The sequence below is a fragment of the Vombatus ursinus genome, unplaced genomic scaffold (assembly GCF_900497805.2).
Source record: "Vombatus ursinus unplaced genomic scaffold, bare-nosed wombat genome assembly UNPS02014832.1, whole genome shotgun sequence".
Classification (NCBI taxonomy): Eukaryota; Metazoa; Chordata; class Mammalia; order Diprotodontia; family Vombatidae; genus Vombatus; species Vombatus ursinus.
Genome location: NW_020954610.1, coordinates 66,506,708 through 66,522,090, shown reverse-complemented (window position 1 = coordinate 66,522,090; position 15,383 = coordinate 66,506,708). Strand labels below are relative to the sequence as shown.

The window sequence follows — 15,383 nt, the reverse complement described above, 5'->3', positions numbered from 1 at the left end:
GTTTTTAATAGGAATGGGTGTTGTATTTTGTCGAAAGCTTTTTCTGCATCTATTGAGATGATCATGTGGTTTCTGTTAGTTTTGTTGATATGATCAATTATACTGATAGTTTTCCTAATATTGAACTAGCCCTGCATTCCTGGTATAAATCCTACTTGGTCATAGTGTATTATTCTCATGATAAGTTGCTGTAATCTTTTTGCTAATATTTTATTTAAAAATTTTGCATCTATATTTATTAGAGAAATTGGTTTATAATTTTCTTCCTCTGTTTTGATTCTAGGTTTACGTATCAGCACCATATTTGTATCAGAAAAAGAATTTGGTAAGACTCCTTCTTTGCCTGTTTTCCCAAATAGTCTATATAGTATTGGAATTAATTGTTCTTTAAATGTTTGATAGAATTCACTTGTAAATCCATCTGACCCTAGAGATTTTTTCCTAGGGAGTTCATTGATGATTTGTTCAATTTCTTTTTCTGAGATGGGGTTATTTAAAAATTTTATTTCCTCTTCTGTTAATCTAGGCAATGTATATTTTTGTAAATATTCATCCATTTCACTAATCAGTTTTGTTTGTTTTTTAGGCAATTGGGGCTAAGTGACTTGCCCAAGGTCACACAGCTAGTAAGTGTCAAGTGTTTAGTCTGAGGCTAGATTTCAACTCGGGTCCTCCTGATTTCAGGGCCTGTGCTCTATCCACTGCGCCACCTAGCTGCCCCCAACTAATCAGTTTTTTAAAAAGAGTAAACACCTAGTCTGTGTCTCTGAGCACTGTGCTAAGCTCCAGAAAAAAGGAAAAGTGTAGGAATTATCCTATCCGTGTCCTCTTGGAACTTGAAGCTTAGTGGAAAGAGTTTGCTAGTTAAATGGTACAGTGGATAGAACATTGGACTTCGGAGTCAGGATAACTGAGGCCAAATCCTGCTTCAAACATTTATTAGTTTAGTGACCCTAGGCACAGTCATTTAACCTCTCCAAGTCTCAGTTTCCTGATCTGTAAAAATGGGGATAATAATAGGTTGTTATGAGAAACAAATGAGATAATAAGGGTAAAGAGCTTTCCAAATCTTAGAGTGCTATATGTTAGCTGTTGAGTTTTTATAGGTCTTTGTATGTGCACAAGTAGTGACTAGGCATACTTCACAGGCCTATAAAATCTGTTTCAGTTTTGGTATAGGCAAGACCCCACATTGTTTGAGTATATTTACAGCACATCAGTTTTGAGGTGAACTACACTACAATGTTATTAAGATTTCTAGCAATCTTGTGTTACATGGAAAGGCTCCATCTTTATACAGCCAACATGTTTTACTATTAATTATATTAAATGTATTAGTAATAATTTTACACTGAAGTCTTACTCCCATGCCTTGTCATGATATAGAAGTGGAGAGGGAGAGAAATAAGCATTTTTCTTTTTTTGGGGGGGGGGAGTGAAGCGATTGGGGTTAACTGACTTGCCCAGGGTCACACAGCTAGTAAGTATCCACCTCACTGCCCTGGAAATAAGCATTTCTTAAGTGCCTGCTATGTTCCAGGCACTGTGCTAAACTCTTTACAAATATGATCTCATTTGATAGACAAGTTCTCAACTGATGATCATCAGTTGAGAGAATGTCCCCATTATCACAGTTCAACATATTCCCTTGATCTCATCTCTTCACATCTTCAGCAGATTGACCCCTTTCTATCATTCCCCCTCTCTGACCTACTGGTTATATCCCAGCTTCCTACAAAGCGGATCTCCCTTATGCTTTTTTTTTTTTTTAAAGGCAATTGGGGTTAAGTGACTTGCCCGGGGTCACACAGCTAGTAAGTATCAAGTGTTTAGTCTGAGACTGGATTTGAACTCAGGTCCTCCTGACTTCAGGGCCGGTGCTGTATCCACTGCACCTCCCTTATTCTTAATAAAAGGAAAATCCACTTGATTATACCATACCTGTGGCTGTCAGTCTCCTTTTTGGCTCAACTCCTTGAGAAAACCCTTTGCAATTGGTGCTTCTATGTATTCTGCTCACTTGAGTCTAAATCTTCTTCAGTCTACTTCCAACCTCATCATTTGATTGAAATTTATCTCTCCAAAACTACCAACGATCTATATCTAAAGGCCTTTTCTCACTCCTTGTCCTTCATGACATCTGTCAATGCTATCGATCCCTTTGCTCCTGGCTAATCTCTCCTGTTTTGTTTTTGTTTTTTCTTTAAAGTGAGGCAATTGGGGTTAAGTGACTTGCCCAAGGTCACACAGTTAGTACGTGTCAAGTGTTTGGTCTGAGGCTGGATTTGAACTCAGGTCCTCCTGACTTCAGGGCCTGTGCTCTATCCACTGCACCACCTAGCTGCCCCTCTCCTGTTTTTTTTTATGATATTGCTACCTTCTGGTTCTCCCTGCCTGTCTGACTATTCCTTCTTATTCTGCCTTCCTTTATCCTAGAATCCTCTCTTTTCTCCTCTTTCCTCCCCCTCCTTCCTTCTTCTTCTCTTCTCTTCTCTTTCTTCTCCTCTTCCCTCTTCTCCTGCCTCTATATTCTCTCTTTAAGTGATCTCATTAGCTCCCATGGATTCAGCTGTTATTTTTATGAAGATGATTTTCAGAGCTTCGTATACCCAGCTCTAATCTGTTTCCTGATCTTGTCTCACCTCACCAACTGCCTCTTGGACATTTTGAACTTGAAAGGACATCTCAGTTTAACATGTCCAAAAGAAAAGTCATTATCTTTCTCCTCAGATTCTCCCCTCTCACTCCTTATATCCAATCTGTAGCTAAATTTTGTTTGTACCTTCTCTTTTCACTACTCACACGGCCACCACTCTGGGGCAGACTCTCATGACCTCACGCCTGGACTATTTTAGTAACCTGCTAGTTGGTCTCCCTGCTGCAATTTCCCCCCATTCCAGTTGTGCCATGTACTTTAGCCTGTTTTAGATGGTCTTGGGGGGATGCCAATTAGGTTTGTAATAAATTTGGAAACAGCATATTTAGGGCTACTAGTAGGGGCAGCTAGATGGCTCAGTGGATAGAATGCTGGGCCTATAGTCAGGAAGACCTGAGTTCAAATGTGCCTCAGACACTTACTAGCTGTATGATCCTTGGCAAGTCGGCTAACCTCTGTTTGCCTTAATCCAGTGGAGAAGGAAATGGCAAACCACTTCAGTATCTTTGCCAAGAAAGCCCCACAGACAATATGGTCCGTGGATCACAAAGACTCTGACAGGACTGAATGACTGAACAAGAACTACTTGGTAGCTCCCTTTTGAATCATGATGGTGGTATTCTCCCACAATGACCTATTTGCTCACAATACATTAGAATACTTCTGAAAGTGTGTTCCATTACCCTTAACATCTTGACTTGCTGTTTCTTGGCTGTTATGGATACTGATATTTTTTCTGTGGCAATGATGAACTTAAGGCAAGGTATTTCTTACTATTGGTAACTGTTTGCATCTATTAATGGAAACATTCTTCATACTGTATGTTTATAAAGAAGAAGCCATTAGAATAACATCAAAATTAATTTTAATACTTTGTTTTTATGTGGTATGTACCTCAGGAAACCTATGTCTCTAATAATAATTGACTTTTGCTAGCACAAACCTGAAAAAAATTACTTATTATTTTACTCAGTTTTTAGCATACAAATCTTCAATTTTAGGCAGTTCTTCAACAGCTCTTAGGTAACCGAATCACCTAAATTTAAAGTCCTGTTGAATAAATAGAAGAAGTACAGGTAAGATTCAATTCAGTAAACTAATATTGTGCCTGATATGTGTGAGGCACAATGATAAATGCTAAGATACCCAAGCTGTCTCTAAAAATTAATGGTAATAGAAAATTAAATGATACAAATTTAAAACGCTTTTCCTGATTGCCCTATAGAGCTACTTTTATTCTCAGCCTAAACAATGATTATCCTAGATATTGTTCATCTGTAACCAACAACTTTAATTACCTTCACTTGGTTGAATAAAGAGGCCATGCCATAGCCAGAGGCTAGCGGTCAGAATCATGATGAAGGAAGACCAGATGATCCCTTCTCTCCTAATCCATGTAAAGAAGTGCAAAAAAAAAAAAAATTCCTTCATAAGATCTTTAGAGTAAGTTTTTTTGTTGTTTTTATGTTCCTCCCAGAATTCATCAGCAACTTCCCAGGAAACAGGAAAACAGTTCTTTCCATTGTTGCTGAACAAACCAAATAAAATGGATTTTCTATAAAAAATATATCATGCTCGGCTACCCCAAAATGTTATTCCAAATTTCATCCCATGCTGACAGTCAGCGTCATGGAAAACATATTTGTAGTAGTATTATTCTCTTTAACTAGCGATGAACAGTTATTACCAAAATGTTCCTTTATTTGATAACAAATACAATATTTTGATTAGAAACATGATTAATTTTAAATGTAGGAAGCCCATAATATCATTTTTAGCTCTAATTTTGCTGCTTGATTCAGAAAATATATCCTAATCCATGGCTTTTTAGCTAAAATATATGTGATATATATGTAAGTGTATATATATATGTATATAGATACATATGTATGTGCCTCATTCATAATACTCATTGTCCAAAACCCTGATTGTTAATATCAACTTCATCTAACTCCCATTAGATAAAAAAATCAAAGCCACATTTGACTCCTCAATGTAAAAAAAAATCTTTTCTTGCCACATTTCCCGTGAGGGAAAAATTTGCATTAAGAATTAACAGGAATACTCTAGTTTTCATTTTTTAAACTACCTATCAGTTAAACTAGGAATATTAAAAACAATGCTAATTATGTTTTATCTGTTTGCTCTTATATGGAATATTAGCATTACAAATCAATAACATCAAACCAGTGACACAAACATATAATTTGCTTTGTGAGTAACTATCCTCAATCTAATTCTTTTTAGTAAAAAGAAAATTCAGGAATGTTTTAGACAAAGAAAAGCTGACTTAACAAAATGGTTCGGATAGTTTTGGATCTGTTTTGTAGATCAGACCTGTCAGTTTTATCTTAAATGGTTATTTAGTCATTTGTGGTTATATCATTCCTGTTCTCATTTCATTAAATCACTGTATCCTAACTTTTCTTCATTTTGAATCCATCCAAAATCATTATTTCTTAGTTAAATGACTGTGGTCTTTTCTTAAAGCCTTCAATTTCCCATAATAAATCATTCTAATCATGCTGAATAGAATTATCTTAAAATTTGATGTCATATTGTCATATCTCCAAATAAAATAAAGTCTGATTCTAATTGGAAAGAATATATGTGTGTATGTATGTGTATATATACTATATTTGTGTACATGTATGTATATATGTAGATGACCCTATTTGGGGTTTTCTGGGCAGAGATACTGGAGTGGTTTGTCTTTTCCTTCTCCAATTCATTTTACAAATGAGGAACTAAGGCAAACAGGGTTAACTGACTTACCCAGGGTCATACAGTTAATATGTATTTGAGGCCAGATATGAACTCAGAAAGATGAGTCTTCCTGACTTTCAGGCCTGGCACTCTATCTACTTCACTACCTAGCTGCCCTGAGTGGTACTTATATATATTGTAAACATATACACATACACATACACAAAGACATATGTATCAGTGTATGTATATACATAGTAGTACTGAATAGTACCATATACAGTACACAAACATATATATATAGAGAGAGAGAGAGTATGTGTATATATGTATATATACACACACACATACCCATACATATATATTCCTTCCAATCAGAATGTGAGTATATAATGTATATATACTTATATACACATCTATGTCTATCTACATAGGATTTGGGATAGCTAAATATAGGAATATGTTTGAATTATTTTGCCTGAGAAACCAAATAGTTTAGGTTCTATAGGAATTAGTTTAGAAAACTGTCTCTGTTGGGTATAAACAAATAATCCTTTTTCCAAATTTTATAGCTATAGCATTTGAATAACATCTTTAACTGAAAGGTCTGTTCCTACACAGTGTTTTAATATTTACATATACAAATAGTTCTAGGAGAAAAAAAAAAATTAAGTACACAAAACTCATTACTAACAAAACATTACCAGTTTGGACATAAAAAATCACATCTTGTTTTATGTAACTAACCAATTTTAAAGTGATGAATAGTAATTCTTTATGAGAAAAAGGCCCTTGAAAAATATCTCATGTACCATTTAATTAATTTATACAACCATCAAATACCAAATATCAAAATTTTAACATGTCTAAGAGTTATATATACAATGAAATCCCATAATAAATTGCCTCGCTATTCTAAAGATTTGGTTATGCTCTACGTCCTTTACGCTTATTTGGTAGTATCTTGATTATAACAAGGAAACTGCATATGGAACAGATTAGTCTTATAAATCTCAACATTAATGTTCTAAACAAGGTTTTTACTATATTTGACTTTTAAAAAATGTAGTCTTGTGATTTCATTAACGTATGAAACTCTTGGTATAGAAACTTCCTCCACTAATGCAGATCTACAACTGTCATTTATAAAGAGAATTGCTTAGGGCACTGAGAGATTAGTAGGGCTTGCCTATGATCACATGCTAATATTGGTCAGAGGTAGGATTTGAATTCAGGTCTTCCTGATTTCAAGGCCTTCCCTCCATCCATTATACTCTGTCAGTCATATTGGACTTTACTATACCAGAGATACAAAGTAAAATATAATGCCCAAGCTTAATTTAATCATTATTTGGGCATAATAAATTGCCAGCATTTTAAATAGTTACATTTGTTTTAATCATGGAAATTCCTACATGTATGTATGTGGATCTTTCATATAAAGGTCAGTAATAGCAAAAGTATGATAGAAAGTAGGAATTCTAGATATGCTTTTATTTCACTATAGATTCTTTTTGTATAATCCAACATTACTCTGCCTGCCTCCATACAACCTTCCACATTGGGATCAAGACAGGACAGCAATTAAAAAAAAATACCCTACTATTTCAGTATTTGGTCCTCAAAGATCATGAATATATATTTCACGAATAAACCATTCAGATTTTTTTCTACAAATTGATAATATTGTCGTTGTCATTTCTCTTACATTTGCTTCTCAATCAATCAAGGATTTAGGCACCTACTATGTCAGATATAAATATAATAAATGAAATTCTCAGTATTTGTTCAGAGAGAATGCCTGCATGTTATTAAGGCTATCAAGGAAATTCTGTACTTTAATATTGCTTCAAATGTGATTGAGTTTGTTAGTACTGAATATAAGAGAAAAAAATTAATATGAATTGAAAGAATTGTGTATATAGTAATATATAGAATTTTTAAACTCAGGTTAACTGTGTTTTATAGAAAATTACTTAAAACTTCATTCAAGATAAATCATAAGTTCTTAAGGAATTAACTTAAGATAACAAAACAGGACATAATTCAACAGACATTAAGCTCCCACTGTTTGCAAGCTAAAGTGTTAGTAGGGATAGAAAGATTGTTTAAGGGGGTGGCTAGGTCGTGCAGTGGATAGAGTTCTGACCTTGGAGTCAGGAGGACCTGAGTTCAAATGGCCTTAGACACTTGACACTTACTAGTTGTGTGACCCTGGGCAAGTCACTTAACCCCGATTGCCTCACCAAAAAAAAATATATAAATAAATAAAGATTGTTTATAATACCCCATTCCTTTCTTATATCAAGCTGGGGCGAGATACAACACGTGCTAGTATGAGGTCAGATGTGATACAGACAAAAGAAAGATGTAAACAGTGCTGAGAGGAGGAAGGGATCATTTTCACATGGAGCGAATGAGGGGAAATTTCAGAGGTGGTACCCGAACTAAAGCCTTGAAGGACTCTGAGAGGCAGAGAGAGATGAGGAGGGAACATGGTCCATGCACAAGAGACAGCCCGGATAAACCACAGGCTGAAGGTGACGAGATGTCAAATTTGGAGAACAAACCAGTTGTCCTGTGTGACTGGAACACAGAGTGCATAAAAAGAGGGCAAGGTAAAAAGGAAAAAAAGAAAGGCAGGCTGGAAAAATAAGTTGAAGGCAGATTGGGGAGAATTTTAAGCTTTGGACTGAAGAGTTTATTTTTTATTCGAAGCACTAGGGAACTACTGAAGGATTGTGATCAGAATAAAGATGGTCAGACCTATGCTTTAGCAAGTTTTTTTTGTCAGCTGGCTGAAGGATTAGAGAGGACAAAGTCAGAGAACAATTAGAAGGGTATTACAAGGGGCAGCTAGGTGGCGCAGTGGATAGAGCTCTGGCTCATGGCTCAGGAGGACTAGAGTTCAAATGTGGCCTCAGACACTTGATACTTACTTAGCTGTGTGATCCTGGGCAGAGCAAGTCACTTAACCCTGATTGCCTCACCAAAAAAAAGAAAAAAGGGTATTACACTCATCCAGGCAAAATATGATGAGACCCTGAATTGGAGTGAAGAGAAGTAGATAGATGCAAATGGAATCATGGGTAGAGAATCCACAAGACTTGACAATAAGGGGTGAAAGTGAAGAACCATAGATAACACCCACATTTTGTACCTAAGTGACTGGGCATTTTTGGTACCACCAAATGGAAAAGGAAAGGCTGGGAAGAGGGGTAAATTTAGTGTCCTTGTTAGCAATGTTGTAGAGAAAATTCTTATTCAGGTCTGTGTCATACTAGAAAAGTCTCTGAGGTTCCTTCCAACTTGAGATTCAGTTGCCACTGTGGGAGTGTGATAATGCATCTAGTAGAGATTGATACAAGGTTTTCTGAGCAGCAGTGAGGATTCAGCTGAGGTTAAAACATGAGTTTTTAGTAGTTCCAGTCTGTACAGTTTTATTACTTGCCCCACCAATATTTAGTCACTTGTAAATAGGGACAGAGTTGGTGAATAATACACAGCATAGAGGATTAGTAAGGTACAGAGACAAGAAATTCAAGGGTTAAGACAGCGCCTTATTGAACTTGGTTAAATAGGACAAAACAACGAAGGGAGGAAAGCGAGGCCAGAACGAAATGGATTCAGTACAGGAAGGGTTTTGTAGACGAACTAGAGGTGGTGGTGAAGAACAGCAGTTAAGAGATGTGGAAAAATGATGGAACATGAATTTCCGCATTCAAGCTCATGGACGTGGCAGAGTTCGGCCATGTTGTTTGGTGATCAGCGTGGATACTGAGGAAGCCAGCCAGCAGGTTTTGTGGACTGGAGAAGACTATGATCAGACAGTGGAATTCATTGAGGAAGGAGAATCAGAGGGGACACAGCAGCAAGGAGCCAGAAAAGGGTGATGTCATCAGATATAGTCAGGTGGCATGGACTTCAAATGAGGAAAAGTTTGCTAAATGGTCAGAGGAGGTCTGGAAGGGGTGTTAGTGGGGAATAGGGGACAGATCAAAAAGTGCACTTATTCCTTGGGAGTAAAGGATGATGGGGAGGATCAGAGTTAGAAGGAAGGGATGTTTGTTAATATACAGGGAGAGGGGAAGCAGGTTGCATAGTGGTAGAAAGGGATAGGACAGGAGTATAGGGATTAGAGCTGGATCAGGATGAAAGAGTGGGAAGAAGAGGTATAGCTAAAGAAAAGGCAAACAATGGCTCTGATCACAGAGACTGGAAGAACTGGAGGGAACATAGAACAGGGAAGTATTTGTAGGGAGTACACATAGGAATGTTTACAGATTAAACCAGCCCCAAAGATCTAATAGGGGGTGAAAATGACTCTGCCTTTGGTGTTTCCCAGGTGGAACATCCTTAGTTGTCTAAAGCAAGGGAGGTTAAAGCCAAGGGTATCCTGAGACTAAGATATATACAGATGTAGCTATCTATATACTATCTATTTTGCTTTGTGCAGAGGATGGGAGGAGTAGAACTAATGTGAAAACTCCCTCTATGAAGGAAGAAGGACAGTTCATTTCTAATTTATAGTTTTAGAGATTTTCAAGTCACTTGCCTTTGGTCACATAGCTACTATTCATCAGAAGAAGGACTTGAGTTCAGTTCCTCTTGATTCTAAAACCAGACCTCTGTACACACTAACATGTTAGTATACACATGATCCTTTGTTGTGAGATAGTTTATTTTGTTTTTACTGAGTGGGACCTGATAAAAATCTTCTGTTTATAAATCATTTCACACATACATATATTGTGTGGGCTTCTGCCTCATGATCTAGGTTCACTATTGATGATAACTTCAGTGTCTCCCAGAAGAGCTCACTCATTCCTTTTCTACAACTTAGTTGAAGTCCTTACCTTTTTCTAACATAAGAGCCCTCTTACATCAATCAGTTTACTGGCTCATGTAGATCAAGACAGGAATAATGGGCAGTGGGTGCAAAGATGCCATTTTATTGGGTGGTATGATTTTTTTCTTGAACCCTGAGATTACTAGATTGGAGAATAGGGATGAGAAAAATTACAATATGAGAACTCTGTAGAGCTATTTCAGAATAGAATTGCCTTCTGCTACATTTTAGTCATTTGCTGGTGTTTTCTTCTTCATAATCTAATGATCCCAGGGACCAGGGAAGAATCTAGCACTCTGCAGCAGCAAACCTCTTGGCTGCCACCTTCTCATCTCTACTTATCTCATTATTTGGAGCCAAAAGCTTAGAAGGAACTTTTGGACCTTAAAAGCACAAACACATACAGAATTTTTACTCCCCTTCACATGCTCTGTATTCCATATAAACTGGCCATACCTGACATGCCATCTCCTTTCCCCAGGCCTAGACCACTCTCCTCACTTTCACCTCTTGGAATCACAAGCTTCTTTTAAGCTTTGCTCTGGTGCCATTTCCTACAAGATCTTGACCTTTCCTGTTGTTAGGTTGCAGTCCTTTGAACTCCACTCACCCCATCAGAATTAATTTCCTTTGTATACTTTTTGTATTTACTTATCTCTGTACCCCATAGTCAGGGTCTTTCTTTTGCATTTTTATTTCCTTGGGATCCTGCCTAGCATTTAGTAGAGAGTTAAAATGCTTGTTAAATTGAATTGAATTTACACATATGAGAAATGGTAGCACAGCTACACACAGACTCGACCCTAAGGGAAACATTTTTTAAAGTCGAGTTTCATCTGAATAGCTTTAAAGAAAATTTTACCTGGCTTGTTTGGAGGCACCTTATTCTTTGTATTGTATATTGGAGTCAGAAATACATCAAAATGTCCAGTGTTAATTTTAAAAATATGCTAATAACAACATTTATATGGCTCTGTGTACAAGAGATTGTTTTATTAGTCTCCTAAATATAAGGAATAAAGGCAATTTATTTTACATTTGCCTTTTCGGTGACATCTCTTCAAGGAGAATGTCTCCATATGTAATTAGTTCTATCAAGGGTATAGTAAGTTTAGCATATAGTAACAGGGAGAAATTATTCTTTTTAGGGTGTTCTTAATATTTCTATTATGAACTCTAATCACTATTGCTTTGCAGTAAGCCAACTTGGTGTTATTAGTTATCAGTACAACAGAATTAGTAATAATGGATACTCTAAAGTACTGATAGTGTCTTACAGTAGTAAGTATATAGAATATTAAACCACCACTGCTGTGAAAATCTTTCACTTTGAAAGTAGCGTTAATCTACCTTTATAAACTCTGAGTGAAAGGGTTGAAAAGGTACAGGAGGCTCTCAGCTTACATATATACTTATTATGAACAGCCAACCCAGCCATAATTTGCTTAAATACACAGTTAAGGAATTATTTAATCTTGCAAATAATTCTCATTCCTAATTGAACTGCAAAGGTCTTGATCAATGGCATTATTAAATGTTGACCCCTTGTTAAAAACATCAGTCTTTTGTCCTAAACAAAGGTTGAAGAGAATGATTAACTAAAAACTTAGATATCTGAAATCAATCCAATTTACAAATAAGTTTTGTTCCAAAAATTCATTATTTGGGTACTATTTATAGGAAACTTTGACCAACCACACTTTCTCATAAAAACTATGTTATAGAGTGTTTAGATTCCTAAACCTATTGCTTAGCTGAACTAGGTATGTGGTACTGTGCTAAGAGTACTTTTGGAATGTTGTGTTGACAGGAAAACTTATTCCATCTTACAGTTCCTTTTACATCTAATATTGAGCAAGGATCCCTTTTCACCTCTTCTATACCTATTGGCGTAAGAGCTGGAACAAACACTTCCCCCCCCCCCCCCCCCCCCCCCCCCCCCCGGACTCTTAATGCTGCATGGAGTTAGTCTAGGCCAACAGTAGGGTAGGAAAGAGTTTCAATTCTGGTTAGTGGGCTCTGGCTGGGTAGGGGCAACAGGACTAGGTTAGAGACAGTGAAAGGAAAAGAGAAGATAGAGAAATTAATTAGTAGCAGCAATAGCTAGAAAAGTGGCAGATCTCTCAGAGGCCAGGATGGTGAGAAAGGAAAGTAATTACTACATTTGGGTAAATGTGAAACAGGTGAGTCCCTGGCTGGAGGTGTTGTTTGTAAGCAAGGTAGTATTTATAAATTGCTGGGTACTTTCCAAATAAGATTGTTGTAATAATAATGCAAAATTCCATGTATTGACTCACTTATATTTGCTCTTATTTTGTTTTACTAATTCAGTGTGTCACAAATATGCGTGTCTTTAAATTATGTGAATGTAATTCATAGAAAACCAACAACCAGTGAAACTATCAATGTTGAAAAGTTGAAATCTTTTTAAAAGCAATAAAATAAGAACTTGATACTGCAAAGAGGAGAGGACATGCTGAAAGTAAGTTTTGTTCACCATCCCTAAATGAAAGTACAGGTCAAATCCCACTACAATTAATACCATTGTAACAAAAATATCAGTTAAAAATAAAGCTCAGTATGTCAACATTTTGTATGTATACCATAATATTCAGTACACTGAAAATTCACTATAATTAAGTAATTTAAGCACCATCCCTTTGACATTTACTTTACTGGGGTGTGACCTATGACTTAATATGGAGAAACATAAAATGCCCTGAGAAAGTACCAAGTCTGTGTGATGGGCAAATCTGTGTTTGGGTCTTAATTCTAAACTTGAAGCGTACATTATATACAATTCCTTGAATAAAATTTTTTAAATCTTCTAACAATGTGAAGTAAAAATTCCACTCTTTCACATATTACAGTCCAGATGTACATCTGTGCCCAAATTCAATCTAACCTGCCTATTTACAAATAAGGGATGGATTCAGGAAAAAAAAAAGATCTTAATTCTAGGATTATGGAGGATGGACTGAGATTTGTTAATGGTCTTTTGCTAGCTAACAACTGTAGCACTGCTGTAAGCAATTTAACCATATTCTACTACCGAGTTCCCTTTTCCTTCAACTGTTACATAGTATTATATTGCTATTATTTTATGGCTACACGGAATATATTTTTACATCTTGTACTGCTCTCTGTGTATCTTTCTCTCCTAGCCCTACTGACATAAGTAAGAAATATACAGGAAGAAACAAGGCATGGAACACACTTAGTATAAACATAATGAGAATAAAACAATTTAAGGAAAAGAAAACAAGACATGGTTAAAACATGAAGACTAGGATGCCACAAATTGAAATCCACCCCGAGTACCCTAAAATAATTAAAGTCTGGATTAAGTTTGGAGTGCCTCCATTGTCTAAGGTTGCTTTAGGTCTTTTGCAAATGGCAAGGCCAAATTGAATTTCTTCTAGATTATATATATTTGCTTTATGCCTAACAGACAATAATAATTTAATTGAAATACCTTCTGAACACCTTTTAAACTATATTACACTTTGGCTAGCTTTTAGTGGGTTAGTTTCTGAAAAAGAAATCAATATCCTTAGACGAAAAGACTTTTATGTTTACATGTTAAAACAGTAAAAAACAAAAACCTGTGCTTTGTGAAATTACTATGAAAATGTGAATTCTGAGCCTCCAAACAGAGGACAAAAAGATATAGAGATATGTAAAAGAATCTATGTGTTTTCCCCCTCCCTAATTGTTTTTAAAATATTATAGAAAAAGGGAAGACATTTAGACATCTATTAAAAATAGAAAGTATTACTTATGCTAAATAAAAATGTCTAAGTCTTTAAGTCAGTGGATTTCCTGGAAACTTCAAGGGAATCAGCAACCATTGACCCAACCCCAACTCCAAGATTGGACCGTCGTAATGACAATTCTGAAGCAGAAATCTGACGTAACTCTCGACGACATAATTTTACAGGGGTCACCCCTGGTAGCTGTGTCACATTTGTCTGAGGTTGAGATAACAGTTGAGTGTGAGATTTTGTTAACTGATTTTCATTGGTTTCTGTTTTATCTTCATTGCTTAACAAATGCCCAGTTGGTGCCAAAGAGCCTGATGTCTGAGACACTTCAGAAACATCTTCCCAAAACTTATGTGGATTTGGTTGTGTTCTTAAGCTACTTGCTGGGCTTTCTGTTTCTTTTACTTTTCCAAGGGGTTTGATATTTTCAGTCCTGGATGCCCACTTGGATTCTTCTGGAAAGACACTTGCTTCCTCTTGAGACGGGACTCCATCTCCAGCATCATTATCTAACGGGAAACAACCCAGGAAGAAAAGAGTTAAGTTATATTTCCAAATCAGAAGGGTTGTTATAAAAGTATATTTATTTTATAGTACCCTAACTATTAAAAGTTTCAAGACATTATTACGTTAACATCCTGAACAAGAAGAAATACAAAAGTTAATTATTCATTGTTAGTTTCACCAACATGGGGAATTCCCTGGAACTCTGAACTGGAGAAGTTTTGAGCTGTAACAGATATACTCATGGCATTCATATGGTGCTAAGAAACTCTGGATCACTCTGTTTCTACAAAACAGGGTTCCGAAAATGATCTGGTCACAGTGAGGCAGATTTTGGCTTGAAGTAAAGAAAAAATCCTAACAGTTGTTCACAAGTGGAATGGGTTGTTTTAGGTAGTTAATTTGTCCTCAGGTAGAGACTAGGTGACCAGTTGTTTGGGATATTGTAGAAAGGATTCTTGGTTAGACATGAGTTAAGACTAGATAGCCTACAAAGCATCTTCTAACTCAGTAGTTCTGTGAACTGTTAGGTGTTTTGCTTTTTTTCTTTTAAGGCAATTGGGGTTAAGTGACTTGCCCAGGGTCACACTGCTAGTAAGTGTCAAGTGTTTGGTCTGAGGCCGGATTTGAACTCAGGTCCTCCTGACGTCAGGGCTGGTGCTCTATTCACTGTGCCACCTAGCTGCCCTTGCCTTTTTTTTTAAAATCATAAAATGGAAGTGTAAGAGTGAATTATGCTTCAGTAATTCTACTTATAGGTAACTTGGTTACTTTTTACAAAACAGGCTCTAATGGTTCAAAAATGTAGAATAAGTTACTGAATACGGATTTTTTTATAGGTAGCCACATAAAGGAAGAAATAATTACTGTTGGAGTTTGTCCTATACTTATAAGAAATAGATTT

At 36.2% G+C, this 15,383-nt stretch overlaps 1 protein-coding gene across 4 annotated transcripts in view; it reads right to left on the bottom strand.

Annotated features, from left to right (window-relative positions):
• Positions 1-12,171: 12,171 nt before the first annotated feature.
• LOC114026050 (kinesin-like protein KIF27) overlaps positions 12,172-15,383 on the bottom strand; it is a 107,548-nt gene continuing 104,336 nt past the window's right edge. For all 4 annotated transcript variants that reach the window (XM_027839659.1, XM_027839660.1, XM_027839662.1 and 1 more), the window contains one exon: positions 12,172-14,484. In XM_027839659.1, the coding sequence (XP_027695460.1) occupies positions 14,009-14,484 (476 nt within the window). In that variant the 3' untranslated portion in view covers positions 12,172-14,008. The remainder of the gene's footprint in view (positions 14,485-15,383) is intronic.